At 42.8% G+C, this 27110-nt stretch overlaps 1 protein-coding gene across 3 annotated transcripts in view; it reads left to right on the top strand.

Moving 5' to 3' along the window:
- NRK (Nik related kinase) overlaps positions 1-27110 on the top strand; it is a 92184-nt gene that overhangs the window by 43591 nt on the left and 21483 nt on the right. For 2 of the 3 annotated variants that reach the window (XM_071569636.1, XM_071569633.1), the window contains exons 8-21: positions 475-529; positions 2671-2749; positions 3157-3332; positions 5097-5169; positions 5575-5770; positions 7064-7228; positions 7971-8120; positions 9882-10034; positions 16428-16559; positions 17305-17372; positions 18925-19040; positions 21849-21946; positions 22232-22365; positions 26017-26110. In XM_071569636.1, the coding sequence (XP_071425737.1) occupies positions 475-529; positions 2671-2749; positions 3157-3332; positions 5097-5169; positions 5575-5770; positions 7064-7228; positions 7971-8120; positions 9882-10034; positions 16428-16559; positions 17305-17372; positions 18925-19040; positions 21849-21946; positions 22232-22365; positions 26017-26110 (1689 nt within the window). The remainder of the gene's footprint in view (positions 1-474; positions 530-2670; positions 2750-3156; positions 3333-5096; positions 5170-5574; positions 5771-7063; positions 7229-7970; positions 8121-9881; positions 10035-16427; positions 16560-17304; positions 17373-18924; positions 19041-21848; positions 21947-22231; positions 22366-26016; positions 26111-27110) is intronic. The other variant, XM_071569635.1, reaches the window with a different exon arrangement.

Genomic DNA, 27110 nt, shown 5'->3' with positions numbered 1-27110 from the left:
CAAAGTAGAAACTCAGCAACGACTGCTCTGAAATAAGCATTAAGACCAAGAATTTTTTTGGCCCGAAGGAGGAGTGTGAGGCACTGCTGTGTCTCACTGCCTCATGAAAACAGATTTAAGACATATATTTAAATGGTGCCTGCTATATTCTGGCTCTTGTTTTTTTGAATGCAGAAAGTCTGCACTTTGGGGCTGGCTGATTAAAATGATGAATCAGCTGTTCAGATTTCCATGGGAAATGGGAAGCTTCTGGCTATTAACACATTTCCTAAAAGCTCAGTAAGGATTGAAAGAGAGAGGAATATGTGTCACTGCAACTAAAACAACATGATCCAGGAGAGATCTAGGGAAACTAAAAAAAAACAAAAAAACAAAACAGCAACCAAACAAAAAAAACCCCCAAAGCTCAGAAGAAAACAAACAAACAAGCTTGAATGCTGCAAGCTGCAACGTGCATTGTTTCTTTTCCTGCAGAGTGACCTGTGGTCTCTGGGAATCACTGCTATTGAAATGGCTGAAGGAGCTCCTCGTAAGTGCTTTGGTATAAAGGTGGGGATGGCTTTGCTTTACAAGATGTTCTGTGTTAAAATAACTCACGCTTGGCAAACACACAGGTATACTAAATTCTGGTTCTTTCTGTATCTTTAAAAATAGTCTACGACTTTTTCTCCTTTGGACTCTTGCTTTTCTCTTCCTTTTAGTCCCTGTCAGTCTATATTTTGATTCCTTGCCTCCGTTTCCTAGGGAAACAAAATTTTTTATTTTAAAGCTCTTGTTAGCATCACTTTGTTGACCACTGCCTGTGGGTTCAGCTGAGCAGAAGTGATTGACGTGTTGGCAGAAAACGTTGACAGGAGTGGCTTTGGGTTTAGGTCACTAAAAACAATTATGGCAGTTGGAGAAGGTAGACTCAAAGGTTATATTTTTACTCTGTGCAGGTTTTGTGATTAATACTGTGTTTGCTCACATGTAATGGCTTTGGTCCATGAGCACATTCTCAACTTGATGGCAGATTGCCATAGTTTTACAGCCTGCCCTTGGCTGTCAGGTGTTCCCCTGGCTCTTCAGGGAGCCTCTGGCAGCCATCAGGCAGAGGGCTGTGGATGCAAAGTCCTCATGGGTTGTGGTTTCTGTGGAGGACTGGGTGCTTTGCCGCAGCTCCTGCAGAGCAGATGTGATGTTTGGGCTAATGGGTCACTGCTGAGAGCACAGGAGATGAAATAAATCATGGCCTGGCCTGAGCCTGGGAGCACGTAGGCTCTGCCTTTAAAAAACACCCTTGGCTGTTCTCCCATCAGACTTGGGTTTTAGCAGAAGCCAGCTGGAGTTCAGGAGCGTTTTCAGACCCTGTGCTTCAGCCTAACTGGAGCTTGGTTCTGACACATGAGTCCATAGGGAATTTTCTTTGGGAAAGACATTGGAGCTTTGCATGCCAATTCCTCATGCCTCTTGCATTTGATGTTTTCCCTAGTTTTGACAGGGAAATGCTATGGATTATATTCTGTTGCACTGTATTTTGTTTGCTGTAGTACAGCAGTGTCTGGGACCTAGAGCTAGAAACTAGACTTCTTCGGTGCCCCATCTCCACCATGTCATGTACCATTGAAAATACAAAGGAAAAAGTCAAACCCAGAACCTAGATGTGAGAAATTACAGCAAGTGGATTCAGATAGAGAAATTAATAGAAGGCAGGGAAGGCTTTACCAGAGCACAGTCTACTCTCTTGTGCTAGTTTTGTAATGCTGTAAGTCCATTCCTTTTAAGAGAGTCACTGCTGAACACCTGCATATCGTAAGAAATCACCTCCATATAGTTCCTATCAGTTGCCATTCGGTAGCTCTGTTTGGTGGAGGAAGATCTCTGACCCCTGATGTTTCCCCATGGCAGACGGAGCACACTCATAATTTCATACAAAATGCTGGAAGAGATGAGATGTGACAGCATTTACTTTCCACAGGGTTTTTCATAGCTTCAACTTTCCACAACAGTAACATTAAAGAGAAGTACATTGGGCTGGAGAGAAACCAGCATCTGAATGCAGGAGTAGAATTGCCTAATAATAGTGCTCACACTCCCGAACCACAGAACAGATGAAATGTGTGCTCAGTCATTCTGCTCTGTGCCAGTGATGCAGGTTATGAGCTCTTCACTTTGCATCAGGTTTTCTTCATCCTTCATTTTCTCATATGCCATGAACAATGTAGCGAAGAGCTTGGTTAAAATGGAGCTTATCATTTTTCTGAACCATAAGCCAGACATAATGACTAGATAAGTATTTCAGTCTCAGCTTTAACTTCTGTTTGTGTCAAAACATGCTTTGGTGAATGAGAAAGGTGAGCCTTTTTTTATGTCCTTCTGAAGCTTTATAGATAAAAAATATGAAGGAAGTTTTACTTGTTCCTGCCTTGCAGCTTTTCTTTCGAATCTGTTTTGCCTGGAAGTTTCTGTCTACTCAGAGACTTGATTTCTTGGCTCTGGTGTGAGTTTCATTGACTACTGATGTGATTCTGGGGTGCCTGCTGTGCTGTTGGAGGTGGGGATGTTTGTGGGACACTACTCCTCTTCGTTGGGAGACCCAGGCTCCTGCCCCATCGGGGCCAGTGTGGTCAGGCTGTGGGAGTGACACAGGGAGGACATGCACCCCTCAGTAATTTGTGGTTTCTTTTGCAGCCCTGTGTGACATGCACCCTATGAGAGCTCTCTTCCTCATCCCACGGAACCCTCCCCCAAAGCTGAAATCCAGGAAATGGTAAAGAGATGTGTAAAAACCCTTTATTTTTGCTGTATTGAGCGTAGGAGGATTTTGAGCTCACTTGTCCAGAGACAGTGATTTTGGTAAATCCCACAGTGATCTATGAGGTGATTCCTCGGCTATTTCTAGTGCTGGCTTAAGCCAGAGGGCAGATGTAGTTTACCTTTGGGAAGCAGCACCTTTCTTTTGAACTCTGCCTAAACTGCAGCAGTTGTTTAATTTCGGTGTTTGTGGCTGAAGTTTCAGGATAGGCAAGGAAGGCTTGGTTGGAGTGCTTGGGATCAGTGCTTTGTCAGAGGACTGCATGGACAATGTAGGGCTAATGGCAGTCACTGTGCTGTACAGATAATTGTCTTTTAAATGACGTGTATAAAAAAAACCTTTGCCTGTTCTGTCTTTTTCAGGTCAAAGAAATTCCTAAACTTTGTTGAAAGCTGCCTTGTAAAACATTATTTGCATCGTCCATCCACTGAAACCTTGCTTAAGCATTCTTTCATCCGAGACATGCAGAATGAACGGCAAGTGCGCATCATGCTGAAAGATCACCTGGACAGGACCAGGAAGAAAAAGGGAGAGAAGGGTAATGTGACAAAACCAAAATAAAAAGCACTTCAGAGAGCAAGTCCTCTTTGGATTTTGGCATAAGGCAGATGCAACAGAAATACTAGAACCAGGAAAATTGAGACAGTGTTGTCTTTGATAGAGGTGGGGGCATTTTGAGGATCTGTTTGTGGAAGCCTGGGTCCTTAATGGTGTTTAAGCGCTAAAGTCTTTGAAGCCTGACTGACTCTGAGTCACTGAGAGCAGCCCCAGTGCTAGCAGAAGCGAGGAGTCCAAGTCTAGGTCTCCACTTTCTTGAGCATCTAAGTAGTGCTCCACAACCGTTTTCTGGTCTCTAAGTTCATATTTCTGTCCCAGATGCATTTAATTTACTTGTTGTGTCTCCATAACATTTTAACTCATGAATTCTTTGAGGGCAGCAGGACCTTTTAAGTGTTTTGCAGTAGAGTCCATGAACGAGACCTAGAGAAGACCTCCAGTCTCCAGCAAAACACAAATGGATGTAATGAATCATCCACTTCACAGAGTGGATGAAGAAAAGGAGAGAGTCTGAGTTTGATACAAAAGCCAGCCTTACTCTTCAGAGCAGTGAAGTATTGCTGGAGTGGGGATGATACTTGTGTAAATGCCTCTGTAAATGCCATGGCTGTGCAAAGGGGAGTGAGACACGTAGCCTGTTGACCAACAATTTTCCCTTTCTCTCCTTTCCTCCTCCTCTATATATTTTATACTGGCAGAAGCACTGTGAAGGTCAGTGACTGTGAGGGCAAACCTGGAAAGCGCTGTAGAATTTGTCTTACAAACTCTTAAGTAGTGATTTGACAACAGGAATATTTTTGCCTAAAATGAAATTGCTATTGCAATGTAGATTTACTGACTCCAGTAGTGGTTAAAATTCTACCACCACTTTCAGCTATGAATCTCAAAGCACGCTGGGATGGAAAGATAGTGAGTTAGACTTTCTCACAAATGCCCTTGGGAGCAGGGGAAAAGTGCAATGATAACAATCACTTCTTGATAGATAGATATATTTTGACCTGAAAAGTGCTATTTTAATCAAGACTCCCCTGAAATTGCCAGACTATACACTTCAAAATAGTAACTTCAGAAAAAAGGAAGCCCCAGTTTAGCGTGCAATTTAGCCAGCAATGTAGAGTAGGACCAGTTTGAAATTATCCCCTAAAAACTGCCTTCAAGTTAATCTCAAAGAGAACTTCAAAACTGTGGGTCAGCTTCTTCTGAACCTTTGAGCCAAAACTAGCATTAGTGGAGGGGGGTTATTTATTTAATTATTTACTTGGATACAAAAGGAAATGTGGATTTACTGAGGGCCTCAGTGTAGCCATACAACAGGTATGAGCAGCAGAGCTGGGCAGTGAGAGGCTTTTATGTCCTGTCTAAATGTCTTTCTGAAGAACCCTGCTGCTGGTGGTTCTGCAGGGGTTGGGTTTCTCTGTAGGTTTAGCCTAATTTGTTTCAAATGATGGAATTACTTTAGTTTTGCAAAACCAACACAGTCAGTCAAGAGAAAATGTGTGTGTGTGTGTGTGTGTGTGTGTGTGTGTGTGTGTAAAGGGGCTGCCCTGAAACATTATCTGAACTAGATTTTGAATTATGTACGTGGCTATTTTGCCTCCCCTCAGCCTCCTAGTACAATCTGTGTCTTCTAAATTCCAATTCCTGCTGAGCCTGTAGTTCAGGTTGAGTGCTCAGAAACAAAGTTCAACATCATACCTTAAATAACAGTATCCTCCTCTGGGGTTTGTTTATTCTCTTTTTTTAGAAGAAACGGACTATGATTACAGTGGAAGTGAGGAGGAAGATGATGAACTGAATGAAGATGAAGGAGAACCAAGGTTAATTTTATTACTGGAATAGAAAATTTGCCTGCCCAAGCTGTTCTCATTGGAGGCTGCTCTCCTCAGCCAGAACAGCTTTCTTAAGTTGCTCTGAATCCCTAATCTCCTGTGTCCCCTTTGGTAGCTTTAACTGTTTTGTAGCTGTCAAACATAACTGCTGAGTATAAAATGTCTGTAATAAGCTCCTTCTTAGTTCCCCTGCAATAGGGAGGAAACTCTCAGATGGAGGACCCAATAATCAGCTTTGGGCTGGTTGGTAGCACAGCAAGTGCAGATGCAGAGTCAACATGCTGGAGATAAATCTTAATTTCCTAACACAGGTCAACAAGCAATTCCCAGTGCACCTTGTATTCTGTCTTTAATGTTATGTTTAGTCATGTAGAAACCTCCTCTTTGTTTCAGCTCCATAGTTAATCTCCCAGGGGAGTCAACTCTCCGTCGTGAATTTCTGAGGCTGCAGCAGGAGAACAAAAACCGTTCTGACCCTCATCGCCAACAGCAGCAGCTGAAGGACCAGGAGAAGTACAAGAAGCAGCTGCTGACAGAGCGGCAGAAGAGGATTGAGCAGCAGAAAGAGCAGAGGAGGAGGCTGGAGGATGTAGGGACTGGCTTGTATTGTTATTCCATGTGCTTGTAGAAAGTAGGCTTTGAAAGGCAAGAAGGCTGTGTTAAATTGTCAGTACAACCTCACTCGTAGTCTTCCACCTTGGGAGAACTGTGTCACTCTTGAACATAATAATTTTAAAGGGCCTCTCTTTTTTTCCTGCTGACAGCCTGCCCTGAGCTTTGGGAACAAAGAGGAAGGGCATTTTACCTGAGATAGTTTTGGTGTGGAAGCCTAGGCAGATGAGATGAGAGATCCTCAGTTCTTTCTCATCTGCATTTCCCAAATTGGAGTCAGTCATTCTGGTCCAGAGTCCTGGCCCTGCTTCTGTTTAAGATGTTAAAACAAAGATGCTGCCTTTCCAGCTGCCTGACACGTGGTGTTGCATGCAGTGCTAAGTCATAGAATCATAGGTTGGAAAAGACCTTTAGGGTCATGCAGTCCAACCCTACCCCAGCACCGATGCGTTCACCACTGAACCATCTTCCTAAGTGCCATATCCATGTGTTTTTTGAACACTTGCAGGAATGGTGATTTCACCACTTTCCTGTGCAGTCTGTTCCAGTGCTTGATCACCCTTTCAGTAAAGAAATTTTTCCTAATATGCAATATAAACCTCTGCTGGCACAAATTATTTGTCGCCTGGGAGAAGAGACTGACTTCCACCTGGCTATCACCTCCTTTCAGGCAGTTGTAGAGAGTTACAAGGTTCCCCCTGAGCCTCTTCCAGGCTAAACACCCCCATCTCCCTCAGCCACTCCTCATCAGACTTGTGCTTCAGATCCTTCAGCAGTTCCATTGCCCTTCTCTGGACCTACTCCAGCACCTCAATGTCTTCATTGCAGTGAGGGGCCCAACACAAAACAAAGATAGCCAGAATGTCACTTCTCATGAGTATCTGACAAGACTCAAGCATTGAGTTAACTCTGGAGCTGATGTTTTTGAAGCATAGTGCTGCTCCAGCAAAACGGGCGCTCTGGAAAAACCCTTCCTTCTTGAAATGACAGGAAGACATTTGTCATTAGATTAGCTGCCAGCTGTCAGGGAGATCTTGCATGCCTGCGTAAGTGAATGACAAATCTGCCCTGGGCTGCCAAAAGGGCAGGGGTTTCACTTCAAGTTTGGCAGTTACGGTGGTTGCAGCTTCTGCTCTGTGGTGTGTGGGGTGTCCCCCATTAGTGACTGCAGAGTGGGAAATGGGCCTTGTGATTAATGGACAATGGCATAAGTAATTGGTGGGTACAAAAGTAAAGTAAAATAAGCAGTTGTTCCCTGGCTCTCTTCCAGCACCAGAGGCGAGAGCAGGAGCTACGAAGGCAGCAGGAGTGTGAGCAGAGGTGGCCAGAGGCAAAGGTCGATCAGAGGAAAGAGGAAAGGGGTAAAGAAGACAAAAGGGCTGTGGAAGATGAACACTTCATAGTAGATGGACAGAGGAAATTAGAAAAGAAGCAGGTATGAAGAGTGTGTTTACTAACAGCAGTTTGCAGCTATCTGTTCCTGTATCTGATGTCTTTCTCAGTTCCCTGAGGGTGTTCCCTCAGAGTCATGGACCTAAGAGGGGCTTCATTCATGCATTTACTGCCTCTTGTTCTCAGATTGAGCCTTTTTTTGAGTTAACTTACATGTTACTGAGTCATGCTCCTTACCTACAGCAGGGATACTGCCTCTCCCACTTCTGTCCCTGCTGTTTCTCTGTGCTGAAATGGTCTTCAGTCTGATTTAAAAGTCTTTTTCCCTGAAAATTTCCAACATCAAAAAAACTAAGCTTAAATCTTCAGTTTTCATTTTGTATTAGGGTTGTTTCCAGAACCATTTATTGTTCACAAAAACAGTGGAGCAGAGGTTATTTTTTTGGGGTAGTCTCATTATCAAGTTTGGTACATTGGCCACAATGTTTTTCTTATGTTTCAGCTGCAAATTGATTTGTAATCAGAAGCATGGAGTGTTTGATTGAAGTCCTCCAGTTTTAGGAAAAGTAAATAGAGGACATAAAATTTTCTGACATGCTGTGTAAAATGCCGAACAGAGTATTTGCTGTCACTTTTTTCTTCCTATTGCTGGGGTTCTGGCTCTTCTGTCAGTCCTGCTGGAATTGTGCTCGCTCTGTTCTTTGAAATGCTACTGTTTCCAGGGGACAACTTGGTTGTCCTCCAAGGCATTGTTCTCTCTGAGGTTCATCCCCCTCTGCTTTCAGAAGATGGAAGATGTACAGCACAACAGGAAGGTGCATCGAACTCTCCCCAAAGATCAGACACAGCTGCTGTCCCTCCAACATGACCACAAGCAGAAGAAGAAGGAGCCTTCAAATGCAGCAGTACATCCTCCATCAAGCACAAGCAAAGAGGTACTGTCTTGGCCAGCATAGCCTTTTGCTGCTTTGCAGTTCATGATGCTGTGGTAATGCTGAAGCAGAGAGCAGACTGATCTTTAAACCTAAATCTGGAGCATGACCTGTGTCTTACTACACACTTATGCTACAGTAAATCTTTGTTTTCCATTAATATTCAGAGGATAAGGGAAAGAAAAAATTGCTCTGTCACTTCTACTTGCGTTCAGAGAAGGGTTTGACTGGTGAGTGGGGAAACAAGGTTCTTCTGGTAAACTACGTGTCATTCCTTTTTCTTCCAAAGAGGAATGAATTAAGGTAATACCACCTGACATTTAACAGAGGTATTTACCTGATGCTAGGGTTCACAAAACTGACCCAGACACAAGCACAGATTGTGCCTCCCAAGCACAGATTTCTGTGCGCCAACATCAGGCTGCGAAACCTTTTCTTGGTTTTTGTGTCTCAGGATAAGATTTGATGGATCAGAGCCACAGAACCATTTCCTGGGAATTCCTTGGCTTTGCTGTTGCAATTAGCCTGTCACCAGTAGTAGCTTTCCCCTGCACATCTGTGCCCAGATGTGAGCTTATGGTGTGGTGTATCAGGTCCCACCAGCACCAAAGTGAATGAGCTAAGAGGCAAATACTCCAAGCTCAGGCTTTACACTGCACAGGCTGATGTCAGTTCTGGAGCTCAAAGTGTCACCTGTGTCAGTTTACATCTGGATCATGATGCATTGCATGAAACTCCCTGTGGGCATGGAGCTGGTGGGTAATTATCAAATCTAGCTTTTACATCTTCTTTCTTGCTTATGGTAGAATTTGCCTTTCATTATTAGGAGTTGCAAGTAATGAAAGTGTGACCTCAAGGGTATAGAATGATTGAGTTTGCTGGGGCTAAAATTTCGTGGTGTTTGGCTGTGGTTGCTTGTTTTAATAAGGAATTGGGGGGGGGGGGGGGGGGGGGTGGTCAGTTTTTTCCCCAATGGCAGTCTGTGAGACTTAAGTGGGATCATTTTCCGTGTCCTCAGCAGTTTCTTGGCTGTGTTAAGAATATGCTTACCTTTCTGACACAGGCACAAACATATAGTGAGAGATATTATTAAGAATGCCCACCCAGACACAGATAACTGGCTATTCTTGTGACATTAATCTGTAATTTACTGTGTAGAGCTGTTTCTAGGCTGCTGAATCAGAGGATATGCTAAAGATTTACACTAGAGAATGGGAATGAGTCATGTTGAATGAAACTGAAAAGAGTAGTGGGGTCAAAACCACATAATAAAGATTCTTGTAATGAGCAATGGCCTCCAGAAACTTATTCCTTCTATATCATGTTCCTCAGTGTTTTCCATAGTGCAAGTAACATATCAAAAGAGAGAGACTTAAAAGTGTTTTAAAGTAGAAAGCAACATGCAGTAATGTCAGTGCTGTAGAAGGGGGTAATAAATGCACAGCAAAACAGGCTGTATGTTGTCAAAGATAAGTAAATGCAGACAGATGATTCCTCCCAGCTAAATTCCCACCTTGCAGCAAAAGAGATGACCTAGAATACAGCAGATGGAAAATCAAGCTCTTCTTTCTGTAGTTTGGAAACTTGATGGAAAAGGAAGGGTTGCAAATGGAGAGGCAGTAGTGGCTTGTATTCTGCCAGGGCTGTCCTGCTTGAAGAGCAGGTCCATTAGAGGTGGTCCACTCTGTGCTGCTGTGGGACAACATTTAGCATGCAAAGCCTGGGGCTCAGTGTGTAATGTGCTGTTGCTTTTCTCCTGCTCAGGCCGAGGACCAGGTGCAGAAGTGTGACGCTCTGCAGCCATCCCTGCAGTGGTCAGCGGCGCTGGGGCACGAGCCCACGCCACACTCCAGGATGAGATCCGGCAGCAGCTCCAGCCCCTGCACCCCCGCGCCACAGAGAGCCATGGTAGTACAGGTACTGCTGCCCCAGGTGGGGAGGGGGGACCCTGGGTGGTTCCCAGGCAGAAAAATGCCTCGGAAAACTGATTCTCTTCATTCCTGGCACAAGTGACTGAGGACTGTGCAAACCAGCTTGGAAGCTTTTTTGGTGACACCATTGCACTAAGTTCTGTGTGGAATTACACTCAAGCACTGCAGGTCAGGGTTAGATAACAGTTATTTTTATATACTTGATGCCTGATTGCTGGTTCCATGATACTCCTCTTGGATGTTTCACAGAAAGCCTGGATGACTGCACAGTTGCAGTCCCTGGATGATGTATTATTTACGTGGTGCCATAAATGTGTGTGGCACTTTGCAAAACATGTCCAAAGGTAGAATTTTTGTTAGTGAAACCATGGAAAAAAGCAAGATTTTTAGTGAGCTTATGAAATAATCTAGAAGTATATGGAGATGCAGTAAGAGCAATGCAGAGTCAGATTTTGCTGTGGATACAGCCCAGAAAGTCTGTGACTTTAAAAACTTAAGTATTAGAGGTAGAAGTGGCATCTAAACAGTACTGATGCAGTGAAAGCACTCTGATGAAGCTCTCCTTTGGTATCCTTCTCTCAAAACATTTTAACTCCTGCTGTTTCTACCAGTTCTGGGAGAAGTGATTCAGGGTTCTCTCCGTGTGCCCAAAAATGTTCCTTCCTTTCAACGTCCTACTCTCTCACAGTGGATGATGAAGTCACTAGCTTAGATTGCAGGGTTTTACTCTCCAGTCTCTTATGGAAGGACTGTTAGCATGTGTTAGCAAAATCAAAACAAAACAGCAAGTAGGAATTGAATAAATCACTCCAAGTGTGAGCAGAGCTCACTTAGGCTGGATATCTCCACTTGCTTTGAAAACATGCAGGAATAATCTTACTGCCTCTACATTTTACACAACACTTCAGTTGTGCATTCATTCATCCCCTCAGAGAGGACATACAGTCATAGCACTTGTCTTATTCTTGGCAGCTCTCACTTTCTGCTAAACTCCTGGATGGATGGATGTACAGCTTCTGATCCATCTCTCCAGTTGCTTCTGTAGGATTTAGCTGGTGGTGCCCACAGCAGAGTGGCATTCAGATCAGGCTTGAGCATTGTTTGTGTGCTGCTGTGGCATCTTGTGGCCTTATCTCCTTCTGTGTTGGATCTTGGAGTCAGAGGGGGAAGATGAGACTGCAGAGGAGGGTGTGTTGTTAGTTTCAGCTCAGTTGGTTTCAGAGCATGTGGAGCTGCCTCACTGCTGAGCCCAAGCAGCAGGGTGGACCCGTGTATGTCTTTGAGGCTATTGTGGGGTTTTACCATGAGATTAGGTTGCTGACAACAGGAATTTTGCTTGGCTTGAGTTTCAGGTGAACATCCTACATGAAAGATTCTAGAATCACAGGATGATTTAAGTTAGAAGTGACGTCTAAGGGTCATTTAGTCCAACACCCTGCCATGAGCAGGAACACCTTCAACTCGATCAGGTTTCTCAGAGCCCTATCCAGCCTGGCCTTGAATGTTTCCAGAGATGGGGCATCTACAGCCTCTCTAGGCAACCTTTCCTAGTGTTGCACCACCCTCATTGTAAACAATTTCTTCTTTGCTTTCCTGAAATTCAAGATCCTGACTTTACTCTTTGCCTGAGCTATATTCCCTCAGGACTGCAACTCCACCAGTGCCTGGTCACTGCAGCCCTGGCTGCCTCCAATCTTGATGTCACCAATTAGCAGCTTTATATTGGTGACCCTGAGGTCCAGTGTCACATCCCCCCTGGTAGGGATGGCTATTACCTGACTTAAAAAGTTGTTCTCCTTGCATTCCAGGATCTTCTGGATTGCTTACAGCTCCCCTCTGCTTTTCCAGCAGAGGTCAGGATGGTTGAAAATCACCAGCAGGATATGGGGAAGCGGCTCTCCCTGATCCTTCTGCTTTGATTTGTGCCCTCGAGCAAGTCTGTGGAGCCTGGGAGGCAGATAACAGCTGGCTGTTAGTGTCTCTAAGTCAAAGCCTCCCTGTGCCTTTCCTGTTCAAGGCTGCTGTTTGGTGATGATGGAAAAATCACCACAGACAGATGTTGTGAGCAGAAAGTCCTCATTTCACCTGATAGATTTTACCTGGAAAAATATTTATGTGTATCTTCTCACATCCTTTTTTTCCAGGACCTGTTTGTTGTTTCAAGTCACAGGTATTGTAAGTGGGCTAAGTTGATGGTCTGGCTTGTAGCATCAAATCACTGGAGAGCTGTTGCAAGGTCTACAAGAAGGACATTTGTATCTTAGCCTTGGGTAGAGGCTGGCAGCTTCCCTGAGGGAAATATTTCAGCCCTGTAGTAATAGCAGTGGGAGCATCCACAGTTTATTACAGGGCATTTGGGATTCTGCTGGAGCTCAGTGGCTGTACAGAGGACAGTCCTGCCTTGCTGAGGTGCCACTCCTGGGGTGAGAGGAGCTACATTCTAGGTTGGCTGTTCACCTGCGACAAGTAGATCATTCCTTTGCACGCTGTCAGTGGCTTCCTGTTGGTAGCACCTCTCCCAGCTGCCTAGAGGAGTAGTGAGGAATGAAGCAGTATTTACCAACCTCTTTCACATTTCGTGATGGAAACTGCACTATAAAAATTTTATGCTCTTTATAGTGATGGTGTTACTTAAGGATAATAGCAGCAAGTGGTGTGCAGTTGTTGCCATGTGATTTCACTCCCTGCTGGGAGCTGCCCTGTTGGCTGCTCACAAGGCACAGTTCCAGCTGACAGCCCCTGTGGACAGGGAGAAGCCATTCTGTGACCTTCACCTGCTGTATTTGCATGGAGACCAGGTGAACATCAGTGGCTAATTTATAAATCCTCTGCAGGGTTGTCTTTCCCTTTGCTGGTTAGGAGCAGCTGTTGATGTTAATAATGGCATGTTTGGATATGCTGCCTGCATGAACTGTAGGAAGTGTTGAGGCAATAGGAGTGATGGGCCAGTTAGTCATGTGGAGATTAAAAGACTCATGGCAATATACTTGTGAAGTTCAGTAGGTGGATGCCTTGTTGATTTAAAATAAAAGTGAACTGTGGAGTTAAAATGCAAGCTGAGTTCATCACAGATGCTGCACTGAAGAACTTCCAGCCAGGTTTGTCAGGAAGGGATCATCTGTCATTACTGCTCTGCTCAGACAAAAATGACTTATTATTTTCTGTGAGATCCTGTGGCACATCCTTGTAGGCCAAATCTCTCTCAGAATTATTTCAGTAGAAAACTTAACACAGCCCCTGAGGTGCAAGGAGCATGATGTCTCAGTGTCTTCTATCCTGTCTGTCTGCTAAGGGAAATGTGAGATGTTACTTGTTCAGAGTATACCATTTCCACCTATTTTGTACCAGTTCTGTGTTTCCTACACTACAGTGGCAGATTTGGCTCTCTGGCTGTGGTGGTTTGGGGTGAGCCACTTTGGGCTGCCTGCAGAATTTTGCAGAGGCTTCTTGAACAAAGTCACTGAGTCTGTTCCTCTGCCCAGCATCTCCTGCCGCCTGGCTAGAGAAAGAATTTAGCTCACATCTGAAACAAAATCCATTTTTCAATTGACTCTGGTTTTCCTCTAGGATTTGCTAGGTAGGTCTCCTCTGTTGTCTGGAGTGATGTGGCTCAATCAGAAGGTGGTGGCTAACAATACTACAAGAAGCAGTTGTGCGTAAAGTCTTGAGCTCTCCTGGTATCCCAGAGCACATCTGCTGAGAAGTTTAAGAAACTCTTTTTCCTTATGCTGTTTTGTAACAGCACTTGCACTTTATCTATCTCCTCAATAATGTAGATTTGGTTCAAATTAGTAGCTTGGTCATCCTCCAAAAAGCAGTGCAGCCTGTCTTTTTAAACTTTTGCATCTAAGTATTTTTGAACTAACTCTGGTAATGAGTCTTTTGTGTTACATCACTTTATGTTATCCTTTCAGGGATCAGAGGGTCTTTTCCTTAGCTCTGTTTTGTGTTGCTTAATGGTTTGAAGACACACAGTAGGTAACACTTTCTCTACTACTGCTTTCTGTGCATGAGGAAAGCTGTTGTTCTTTCAGTATTACTTAAAAACAGTTTAAGGTTCAGATCTTGGTATTTTAGAATCATTGTTAGGCAAGACTTTTAATTTTTTTCCCCTATACAAATTATTTTATCTGTAAAACTTAAGAGGAATATCAAACACTGTGATTTTGGGGGCTGTCTGAGATGTTTTTGGCTTGCTGTGGAAGCAGGTGTCTCTTCTTGGCTCTACATTGAACTGGTGTACTGCTCTCTCTCTCTGCCCAAAGAAGCTATGTGGGCACCATCTGCAGAGTTTGGATTCACTCAGTTACTTATATCATGATTCAGCAAAGCTCATCCATGCTTTTAAGTACAAATAATTTTCTGATAGTCTCCAGGACTCAGAAGCTGGAATTTAGAAGGAAATGCATGTATCTTGTTGAGAAGGTGACAAGGAAAAAAAATCCTCCTATATTCTGATAATAATACACTTGCTATCAAACCTGTTCCTGTACCCACGATGAATCACTTCAATTGCTGCTCAAGTAATTCCAGTTAACTAAAAACTGTTATTAGTGACAATCATGTTGGACAAAAAGGTAATTTTGACAAAATAAAAGGACATAGATTATGAGATGTTACCGCTGCTGAAAAAGCTATTTTCTGTAAAGGGAGTCAACAGAACATACTGTCCCAAAAAGGCAGGAAAAGCACCTGAATATTTAACTAAGTAAACTTCTCAGAACTGGTTTTTGATAAGTGACTTTGCCATACTGGTCTGGGAGGTTGTGATGAGACATCTTTGGCACCTTTAACGAGTTTCAGAATTACCACATGTCAATATTTGATTGATGTTGAACATTGTTCCCATGAAATAATTAGTTTTGTACAGTTATAGGGAGTTTGTCATCATTTTATCTCCTTGAAATGCTGTGTGAGGTTCTCAGTTACTCTGTTTTACTTTTCAATATGGGGGAACTGGAGAATTTTATAGACTTGGGCTGATGATAAATTGATACTCATCTTAGTCATTCCTTGGGGAAACTGAACTGCAGCCACAGTTGCAGTAACCCAGTTGGGACATGAGTTTGAACTTTGACTCAGACAAAAGTTGCAAACCTCATTCTTAGGCCTCGAAGTGTTGGGAATGATGGTTTTTCCATGGTGCCTTCCAGAGAGCCCTGATCTGGCTTTGGATGGGAGATCTGACAAGGTGGTGTAGCTTCAGGCATTTCTCTAATACCTTTTCTATTTCTGTAACATTAGATTGGTTCTAGCACAGCAATCCCTGCAGACAGGCCCAGCTCACACAGAGTTTCCATGTGTTCTGTTTTGGTCTTGTGTCCAAGAGGATTTCTCATTTCAGGGAGGCGGGACACTCAGTTGACATGTTTGCCTTTGTGTTTCTTTCCGTTTGGAAGATGCCAGTGTAGTGGATCACCACTGTGTAGAATTTAAGGGACCTTTCTTCTTTTCTGTCTCCTTTTTTTTGTTTTTCACTCTTTCTTTTAAATTCAGAGGATCAAATGTTGAATATTTTAGCTTGAGTTTTACAATGCTTAACTTCTTGTTCCCTTGGAGTGAAAACTTTGTAAGGAAGTAATTTGATTCCTTCCCTTTCCTGTGCCATGATTGGGGGTTTTGCTATCCTAATGCTCTAATTTGAAACCTTTGAAGAGATCCTTTAAACACAGGTGGTCACAGTGGGATCACCTGGACTTGACCACCCATGAAGTGTAGTCTGAGCACAGTTTCATTCTTTCTCTCTGCATTATCAAGTTTGATCTTTTTACTTTTTTTCAAGTAATTGAAAACTTTGTTGTGGGGGAAATCCAGGGCCCCTGAATAACCACGGGAGCATCTGAAAGTGCTTCCAGCTGGCAGTTTGTCTCCATTGGCTCTAGACTGATGGTGGGCTTGAAAAGACTAATTTGGAAGTCAACATCAGTGTTAGGGGAAGTGGGTTCCCCCAGTGACTAGACTGTCTAAAGTCTGCAATGGAAGCACTGGTCAGGCTGGAGTGAAATACATTCTACAGTAATTTTTGCATCGTCCAGGTAACCAGTTCTCTGTGCAGTGCCAGTGACCTATTTGCTTCTCCATAGATTGAAGAAAGGTAGATATATACATATATAGATATATACAGCATAGATTTGTTTACTATTTCTTTTTATTGTACCCTTCACCTTACGAAATATTTGTGCCTAACATGCTAACCTGCTGGAAATGAATAACTAACTTCACAGTGAACAAGGTGAGTAGGGCTATATCCAAACACAATCCTCCTTGTACATTTACTAAAAATTTGATCTCACAAACAGAACCACTGATATCTGTTGAGATTGGGACCAGTTACATAAGTAGGGACGTACAATCTTGCATGGTTTTTCTTTGTTTCAAGTGTGAAAATTTCCGGGCTAGTAAGGACGTGTACCACAGCAGTTCACTGTCAGACATGGTGACAGCACCACTCAGCCCTGTGCAGGATGATGTGTTCTGGAGTGTCAGTCAAAACGAAGAGCAGCCCCCAAAGGTATGTGAAACACGGGTGTTTGACACTGTCAGTGGTTAATAGCACTCCACTGAGTTCCCTGTCCATCCTCTTCATGAAACCCTGAAAATTTCACTGCTTGTATGTTAACTGGGTCTCAGTAATGGAGAAAAGAAGATGTGGATTCAGAAGCAGGTCAGTGTTGTGGGTTTGTCTGCAGGATCTGTGAATGCAGATACACCTCTTTTGTTAGACCAGGTGTTTGTGGCTGCCCTTTCTCTGAAAAATCTGGCTTGCTGCAAAAAAGCTTATCAGTTTGTGTAATTGAGGTGAAGGTGTATTTCTGACAGAATTTCTAAAAACAAGTACAAGAATATTTGAGTGAGGGTGCCTGTGTGCATTTCTGTATTCATTTTGTTATTTTGCACTTGGGAGACGTGTGTATCTCTTATTCCCCAGCCTGTGGTAGCAACATAAGGTAACTCACCACCTGTGGAAAGCTGCATTCAGTGATTCAGATGCATTTCACTGTCTGCTTTAAGTACTGACCAGGAATGGTGTTGACTCTAAGAAAAGGTACAAACCTCTTTCTGACTGCAGAGGCTTGGAGCTGACTTGCAGCTTCCTGAGCTGATACCATGGAAGACCTCTCCAAAGATCCCACTGCAGCATTGTTCTTTTTTGTTGGTTAGTCTTAGTTTTCCATTGACACAGGGTAAGCATTAGGTTAATTAACTGAATCTAAACTATTAGTAGTCACCTTAAAACATTTCATTAAATCCTTAAGGTTCCAGAAAGGACAACCTCAAAGTTTTATGGCAGGGATCAGTCTGGCCATCAGAGATGCCTTTCAAGGTAAGCTCTTAAGTGTTTTGTGCTTATGCAAATGCTGCTTTACTGTCAATAGGAAAACTAAAGCCAATTGATTAAAAACAAAGCCATAATCTCAGTAGCACCAAAACTGACATAGATTCAGACCTCATTTCATAGCAGTTACAATTGTTTTGTCTTTTGAGTCAGTTTGTCCACAAAAATAGCAGCCAAACTTCCTGATCTGAAACCTGAAGGAAGTGTCTAAACTAGCTTCTTTTTAATGATTAACATAAACAATTTAAAGAGAAACAAGCCTCTTGTGGATCTCCTTTTCATACAAAGTAGTTCTGTCTTCTGCTGAAAAGCAGTATTTTAACATATAAGACCTGTCCCATCTGTAAAAAATACTGCAGTGAGTTGTTTCCCTTGACTCAGCCTCTTTGGCATGCCTGAGTTGCACGCCAGCTGTGTATCTATTTCCCAGTTAACACGCGGCACATTATACTGTCATTGAACTTCTTGTGCTTTGGTGATGCTGGACTTTGCACTCACATGAGAGAGAGAGGCTGCAGAAGGTGCAGGTTACCTGAAATCCTGGCCTGTCAACATTGATGATCTCCAGATGGAGTGGTGCTGGTCAGGTCTGCCTGGATGCTCTTGCAAGTACTCTGCATCAATGCCAGTACCATTGGTTTCAAAGGGGTGTCTGGATGCTTTGGTGAGAGAGGGTCTGGCCCCAACTCCCTTTGTAGGCACTTTTAATTATAGCTTGATGCTTGTTTTGCCTGGTAGTATCTTGAAGATGCTGCCTGTATATGTATCTTGACAATTTGGGCAGTCTGCCCTTAAGGCTTGTGTACTTTTTCATATCCCAGGAGAAAAGACCAAGGATGTAGAGAGCTCAGCAGTAAAGGGTCACCCCCACTGAATGTCTAATCAGGGAACAGAATGGGTTGGAGTGATTGGAAAGTGAAGTAGATTTAGCTGAAATAACAATATAACGTGCAGCATTTCTGATGAGCCGGAGTCAGAAACATCATCTGAAATAACTTTCAAGTGAAATCAAGCCCTGAATGTTCTCCACTTGGGAATTATAGAAGGCAAAGCAGAAAAGAAACATGTAAATAATCAACAGTGTTACAAGTGAGTGGCTCCTGGGACTGGGTTTTTGGGTGAGGCACTGTCTTGACTGTCCAACACATTCCTTTCTTCATTGATAAGTGACTGATGATGCATATTCTAGGAAAGTAGTGGAGCAGGTTTCTTTAGTCTTAAAAACCATGAGATTTTTGGAATCAGGAGTGACACAGATCTGAAGAGTCCAAGGGAGACATACATAGAGAAGGATATTTTGTAATTACTTGGGAATCTCTGTAATTTCTCAGGATGACTGCCCAGAGGAAACTGTCCCCTCCACCCTCTTCTCTCACTACTGGGTAGCCCTACTTGGAGGAGCAATGAAGATAAAAGTTTCCTTGGTCAGGAGTATGATATGCTGTAACACCAAGGAACTCAATTCAGTGGCCTTGGAGCTCTGTTCAGTCTGTGTTTCTGCACTCAGATGGTCTGATCTGCTTTTTGTCTTTCTGTTTAGTAACACTCATCATTCATCCCCCGTGGGACATGCTCTGAAGCTAAACAGTAGCAGCAGCACTCCTGGCAGCAAGCAGTGGGAAATGGGAGCTCATCAGAGCAGCTGGTCAACCTCAGGTGATTCCTAAGTCAAAGATTCATCATTCAAAATGTTCTGTACTCCTATCACATGAAATGGTCTGCAGGCTGTCAAGTTTGGGATTGCAAATGGGATATGTCTTTTTAACAATGTCTGCTGGTGAGAGGCTCTTGAAAGCCCTGTGGATTTTATGGTTCCATGTTCCTAAAATATAAGCACTTCCTCTTTTGAGTCAAAAAGTGACTATGAACATATTTTCACTTGGAAAACTTGAACTATCTCAGTTAAGAATTTTTTAAAAAAATAATTTCTGTTGCCGTTACTGACACAACTGAAACTCAGCAAAGCCAACATTTCAGGCATACAGCTGTAACTCTATGCTAATGTTCACCCATTGGCAAATTCTGCATAACCATGTTCTGCTCTCTGCCTTGCGCACTGATAAGATGATACAGATGAGCATTTGATGTACACTAATGTTTCTGGACTGTAATACTGACTGAAGGAAGCCTAAGACTCTGTATAGCACCTTATGAAATAGTCCTCTAATATTCTTTTATTTGCGGAACGATAGTGAAACTAAAAAAAAGAGGGCAAAAGAATTTAAAAGGAAGAGGAAACCTCATCTAATTTAAGCAAAGTACAGCTTTGTAAGCTCTTTCAATATCACTCGTAGTGACATAGGACGCATCAGGCTTGTTCATGATTGTGCAGTTTTTTTGCAGTAGAGACTCTGGTTCTTGAGACATGACCTGAGATTCTGGGAGCTGGGGACACAGAGCAGAAGTGGACAGCTGTGTTCCTCCATTTCTATTCCTAAGGGTGTGTTCTGTGGGTCAGTTGTAGGGCAGTGTCTTGTGTAGCTCCTTGCAAAGCCATGATGTGCTGTAATGCCTTGCATCCAGGTTGACTACTAAATATTGGGAATCATGCACACCCGGTTCGAGGCAGGGTGGATGCTAAAAATGTTCTGAAACCACCCCAGTGAGCTTCTGAGGTCATTTATTTTTATATTGAGGCTTACATTGTTAATTTGTAAGCCCTTGATAAATGAAGAACAAATTGCTTATTTATTACACTTACACAATCAAGCCAGTTTTGCTTTCAGTAACTACACAGAATAGGAAGCTTTGCTTCAAGAGAAAACCAAAGCACACTTTAAATTGCTTGGGTTTTGTTTCTTTTTGCTGTTATGTCATTTTGTGTTTGAATAACAAAGTTGAACAATATGCAACAGCCCAGCTCAACTTTGCAAAATCCCCGTGATATGTAACTCTTGTGCTATTTTGGCACAGGGAAATGAAAATCTCACCAGCAATGGAAAGAATAGAAAACCTCCCTTGTGATTTAAACTGTCTCCTTGAGTTCTTAAGTGTCATTAAATTACAGTTAGGTCTGGCATATGGCATTTTCAGATAGAGTTTGTTGCATTCCCAAACCTACAGGGATAATGAATTGGACAGGAAAGGGCTATAAATACTTTAAAGCTAATACTTCTGCTGAGTTGCTTAGGTGCTCATTGACCAGTAAGGAATTCTAAGTTTTGAAAGCTTTGCAAAATGCATAAAGACATAAAACCATTGTGACAAAACTATCTAAATCACCAAATATAAATCTTAATTTGTGTGAGCTTAAGTTCTCCCCTCTTAACTTGCAAAGAGTCCACTAGGTACCAGTGGAATAGTCGTGGGGGAAGCTGCTGAACAAGGTAATTGAGCTGCCAGTGTGTTCCAGGGTGGGGTGAGCGTACAACTACTTTCCCTCCCTTCCCTTGAATCAGGAATTGTGTGCAAACAGCAGGTCTCCAAGGCTTCTTTTGCTTTTCCCAGTGCTTGTGGGCAGTGCAGGGCCCACATTATAAGGGAAGATTTGCTTAATTACCTGCAAGCATCCCTCCTAACCATGTGCAGATGGTCTCCAGCTCCTCTGCACTTGTTTGTGTATTGCTTTGGCTGTGCTTCTCCCCATGCCAGCAGGGAGGGAAGCAGTGCCACAGCTTCCCTACTGCTAGGACCTGACAGTGGGCAAAGTGCCACGAGGTGCCACCTGGGGCAGAGTTGGCCTGTGGCAGGGGACAGCTCTCTGGGCAGAGACAAGGGCTGTTATTAACCACATTCCCACGACGTGGAGTGGAAGGGCGAGCTGAGCAGTGGTGCTCCAAGTGTGCCCCAAGGGAGGAATGGTTCTCCCTGTGCTGCCATGGGAAACGGTGAATCCTCTTCTGTTTTTAGCTTGGCGCCATGCACTTGAGTGGAGTTTAGTGCACCTGTTTCCTCTCAGCCCACTTGGGTTTAGAGAGTCAGACACTTCAGACTGTTTTTGTGCAACAGTTTTATGAAGGCTTGGCAGCACATCTGTTTGCTCACAGAGGTGTGCAGGGGGATGCAGCCTCCTGTACCCTCTCCTGACCCCCTGTCTGCAGTTACAAGAGTACAGAGGATGGTTCCTTTGGTGCTGGAATGTGGCCAACAGTTGCTGGTATGATAAGCTGTCTCCCCTCAAGAGGAGAATCAGAGGAAGGATTAGCATACCCTCACCTTTTTCCCTTGCAAGCTGCCTTTCAGTCCATGGAGCTGTGGCTGGAGGATGTTGCCAAGGGTTTGGTTTGCTTGTCCTACTCCTAAACTGCACCAGTATCAATTTATAATACTGCAGCATCCAGAACCACTGGGAAACAAGCAGTAAGATTTCCCTTTGCAGCAAAGAGAAAGGAGAAGTTTGTCAGCTGAGGCTGGTGTGTGCTTTGAGTGGTAGCTCTGTGTGATTGTCTTATGGGTCCCCTCACTCACTCTGCTGCACATACGTTTTAAAAAAAAATTAAAATTTGGGATTTTTTTTACCTTCAGGGAGTCCAGGACCAGCCAAGGTGGAGAACGTTTTGTCCCAGAACCACTTGCAGCTGCATAAGAAGGTTGAAAAAGTTTCTCATCCAAGCCAGATTGCAGTAGGTTCTTTTAAATCCACTGATATTTTTGATTTGTTCGTGGGTTTCAATGAGGGTCTGTCTATGGAGATAGTTAGTCACCTTTTAGCTTTCAGTAAAATTGGGTGTTTTGGCTCAGGTCACTTTCCAATGTGAAATACCCACTTCTGATGGACCAACAAAAACATCAGTTTCCTAGTAAGGCTTTTTTGATGTGGAAGGGACAAAAACTATATTTGCTGGGACAGTAAAATATTGCAGATGCAGTTTAGCAATGGGTTCTTCAGCTGAGTTTTCTTTACTCAGAGTCCAGTCTCCTTTGCCAAGGTGAAGGACAGTGCCAACTCATTGTTAAAAGCAGCAGACTATTCCTCCTCAAGTGATGAAGGCAGCAGCAGCAGCAGCAGCAGCAGTGATGAAGATGACACGAATCGCACAAGGTTGGCTTGATTTATTATCGTTATTTTCTTCCTTTTTTTAATACACTTAGAAATATCTAGAAAAAAATCTGGCATGCATAAATACTACCTCTCCTTTGAAGTTACTATCAGTCATTTATGTCAGTTGTAATTAAGCAATTTAATGACAGTGTAATGAACTCCTGGGGGTAAATGTTTGCTCCATCAGATGTGTGCAGTGTAATAAGCTTTGATGACTTGCTGCCCTGGGACAATGAGAAAATGTCTAGTTTTAACTGAGTATCCTGGGTAGTGTTTTTATAGGATTACTTCGCATTGATCCACATTTACATGGAATTAGTGAAAGTAAAAAAGGAGAGGGAAGGAAAACTGTATCATTCATGCCAAATACAGGTTGAAATGAAAAAAGCAAGGCAAACATGATCCCTGTTTTCAAATGGGCTGCTCACTCAGGGAGAAATAAATACCACTGAAAAGCTGATTCCTTCACTAGTGCTTTTTATAAATAGGGATGATAGTGTTGTAAAACTTGCTTTATTTCTAATATTTACATCTGGCACAGTTACTGTGGTTTCCAGCTGATCCTGTGACTTGTCCCAAGCTGATCTCACCTGAACTGTGTCTTTCTAGCTTTCCAATTTCTTTTGTTGATTTTTTGACTGACATCTCTTGGTGTTCTACCTGTCATGCAAAACGTGTATTCTGCTGAGAAGAAATGAAGCAGGAATAGCTTGCTAGTCCAAGAGAGAGGGAGTCAGGAGGTTACTTGGCCAGCACTGCTGTTAAGAACAGCAAACAGATTAATTTTTTAGTATTGACTAATGAAACTTCTACTTCTCTTACAAAGAGACTTCAGTTTAATTCAAGTTCTAAGATTTACTTTGAAGTGCATCCCAGGGCCACAGAGCTCTCTGGGATGGGGCTCTTGCTCATCTTGACAGAATTGCACATGTGGTTTTTTCAGTTTTCAGGCAGAGATGGCCAGATTTGTAGCATTGTTGGCCTGGTACCAGTCCTTTACCTCTGAAGAGGTAGAGTTTTTGTGCCTGCATATGCTCCTGATTTGCATTTCAGAAGTTTATTTTCAAAGCTGAGATGAGGAGAATGTTAAAAATCTTGTAGCTTATTCAGTGCACCTGAAAGAGCTGTCATTTACTGTAACACCTTTATTTTCTTACCAATCCTCCTCCAAACCACCTTATTCTTATATGTAAAAAGTTTTATTCACTCTTAAGTCATAGAATTCATCCCCTCAGAAAGACTCTACATAAAAATATGGATTTGCCCTGTAGCAATGACTTTGCTGTGTAAGTGTTAGATTGTTGTGATTCATGCATGCTGTAATGATTTGAAGGAGTGGTGTCACTTCCTTTGGAAACTTGCGTGTGTTATTTGCATCTCCTCTGTGTGTGACATCCATGAGTCCTCTGGAGAAATGAAACTAGCAGGGTGCTCCCTGTCAGGTTTGCCTTTCTGTGCACGCAGCCACTGTGAGAGCCTCTGTAAAGTCCAAAGTATAATCTTGCTATTAAAAAGTTACTTCATCTTGGCTGAACATTATTTATAGTAAAAGATAGATACTAGGAAATACATCCTGATTGCTACCATGTAAATAGCAAAAAGGATAGTGATGAGAGTGAAAGGAGTGTCCAGTGTTGAAACTTCGCATGTTCTGGAGAAATGAAGGGTTTGAAGGTTTTTTGCTCTCCAAACATGTGACTGGAGGATTTGAAGCTCCTTGCACTCTGTGGAAGTATTTCTGTGTGGACTTGGCTGAGACACTTTAGGCCAAGTTTTAGATGGCTCCTGAAAACAATCTGTATTTTCCTGTTCTTACCTGGTCTGTACAATAGTATTTGATGTCCACACTCCAGCTTTCCTGTAGTAGGACTACACTTGAGACATATGCAAGAGAAAGAGCAATCCTGTTAATGGCCCTGAGATGTCTCATTTCTGAGGAAGCCATGACTAACTGGCTGTTTTTCACCAGTGAAACAACTATTGGTCTTGTTTTTATTTACTGTGAGATGAGTCAGAATTCTTCCTTACACACCCCAGGTATTTGTATTAAAGAATGAGTAATGGTGTATATGATCAAGCATCTTACCTTGTACAGCACATCCATTCCATTGATGCTAATTTCTCCTACTTTATTGAGAGTGCTTCGTCCTCTGATGCCTGCAGTATTCACAATTCCCCTAAAACATGAAGCATCCTGGGACTCATTTGTGTAGTTCAGCTTCTTCTCTGTGCTCTTCAAATGCTGTTTCCTCCCGACATTTGAACAAATTGAGTGCAGGTGTGTGCTTGGTTAGGAATTACTTTCTCCCCTACTAAATGAAGGTTGACAGTACTTAAGATAAGCTGTTGCTTGCTTTCCTGATAAGAACAGGTCCTTGCACTCACCATTAATCCTACTCCGTATCTTGCTATTCCTCTTTAAATGTAGTATGCAAATATTTGCCTCTCCTGTAGAAGAGGGGGGACAATCCAAAACAAAAAAAAAAACAACAACAAAAAAGCACCACAAAAACTTCTACACTTTCATAACCATCTTAAATGGGTTGTTCTCTCACCAAACCTTCTTTATTATGCCATTGGGCATCTTTTAAAAATAAAACCCCACATTACTGTGTGCTGCCAGTTGGCACGTAGCACTGTAGAGCCCTTCACACAAATATTCTGAATCCAGTCAGTTTTATAATTACTGGAAAGGAGGCAAAATTTTAATAGGCTTAAATGGACTGCAGTAAAAAGAAATTTATATAAATAAGTAAGTGGGATAAATAAATCATGTGAGGTGGAATTGTACAGAAATGGGGCCAGAACCTCACTTACAGAAGTTTCCGGCAGTTCCCCTTGAGTGAAAAAATTTAAAATGCTGAGATACCTCAGGCTGTACAGAAAGCACTGGTGTGCTGGGAATTCACAACAGACACTTGCCTTATTCTCACTCTTTCTTTTGGTATCAGCTTTTTGCCACTGTTGAAGATTGGATATTGGGCTCAGGGGGCTTTTGTCCCCAGCCAGTCAAGCAGCTCTTGCTTTTTTCTGTCTCTGTGTGCACTGGGCAACATATTCTGTGCTTTTTTACATAAGGTGAGGATATCTGTGTTTCAGGGACTGATTCACAGTATGCAATTGCAGTGTCGCCTGTCCCAGTAGGCACTGGCAGAGAGGTCACCAGTACCATCATAAGGCAGAGTAGGGGCTCTGCCCCTTGCAGGTGCAGCTGGTGCTCTCTCTGGAGAGCAGTGTGGATCATAATTGCACACCACAGGGTGCTGTATGAAGAGAGACAAAAGTTTTGGAGTAGGCCCTTCTCAAATGACAGCTTGAAGGACCAGCCCTCTCTTGCCTGAGCTGTGCAGTGTCTGAAAGATGATGGGTGAAATGCAGGGAGAGGAAGGGATGTTGGATGTCGTACCATCTGTCAAGGTGGGAAGAGCTTCCTGCTGTGTGTGAGTGGTCCTCAGGCTCAAATCCGTTCAGGCAGATCCAGACTAGTCAGCTTCCTTTTGTATAAGAACCTATGAGTGTAACTAGTGAATGTTAATTATGCTCACTTTTGAGCATGGATATGTGTGATCTTTTTGTTTTTGTTTTTTATTTTTTGGCTCTTTTTTCCCCCCCCTGAAGTAGTTCTGTTCATTAATTGGAGTTTGTTACCAGGCAACTGCTAAGCAGCAGAATCGCAGACTTCTCAAGGACGAGAGTACCAGATGGAATTGAACTGAAACCCCAAAGCACTGTCGCAGAACAGAAGGTAATTTGGCCATTTGCAAGGGAGTGGGTACAGTGGGGGGGAGAGTTCATTAATGTGCATGATAAACACTGTATCCATTACTTCTCAGCAGTATTTTCACTCTGAAGTCCTGCTCTGTTATTGCAAATTATAGCTATAAGCCTTGGATAAAATGTGTAGTTTCAGGTTTTGTGCTTCCTGTAAAAATGCTTACATTAAGCTACAAAATTGCAGTTCTTTATTTGTCCTCGTTATTGACCTGTAGTAGTTTCTGATGTCAAAGTTTTTTGTGAAGGGACTAGGCAAAAAGCAATACTGTTGATTGTTGGTGGTGTGTATTGTTGTTGTTTTTAAAAATCTTGACCCTTTTTTTGTCCTAGTTTAAAGAGAACTACCTCCTACTACTTAAAATATTACCAGAAGAGGGGAAAACCACTTCATCTCTCCCTACTGGCTTAGAAAAAATACTTGTGTTCTCATATGTCATGTTGTGGTTCCTTTCAGCTGCAGTTTCTAGTAGAGGCTTCCAGTCATGTGGATTTTCCCCCGTGACAAATATTAGCACAGAAAAGAAGAGAGACAAAGCAGAACAATTTTCTTTGTGGTTGAAAACAAACAAAAAAATTACAGTAATAAGACTTGTACTTGGCATCAGAGCCCTTCTCACACATTACTGAGTGTGCTCTCACCTCAGAGATAAGGAAAATAAATTGCTGTGAAACTGGTGTTTTCCCCAGAGCTGCTGTTGTGAACTGTGGCATGTCTAGGAACTAAAAGGGAATTTTCTTTACCTGTGGTGTGATTTCTAAGCTTCAAACCAGAGTAGTGTCCTTCCTGACTGAGGAAGGAGTTCCATTTGGCCTTTGTCCCACCACTCTCAAGGTGAAAAGACCCTCCTTTGGAGGAAGAATGAGAAACAAGGCATAAACCAGTGTTTATCTTGTGGCAAAACAAGCCCAGGGTTTCTCCTTTCCCCTGATTTTCAGGTATTGGAAATGGGCTGCTTGAGGGAAAGGAGAAG

Source organism: Pithys albifrons, chromosome 14 (genome assembly GCF_047495875.1).
Source record: "Pithys albifrons albifrons isolate INPA30051 chromosome 14, PitAlb_v1, whole genome shotgun sequence".
In the NCBI taxonomy this organism is placed as follows: domain Eukaryota; kingdom Metazoa; phylum Chordata; class Aves; order Passeriformes; family Thamnophilidae; genus Pithys; species Pithys albifrons.
This window is presented reverse-complemented; position numbering and strand designations above follow the sequence as displayed.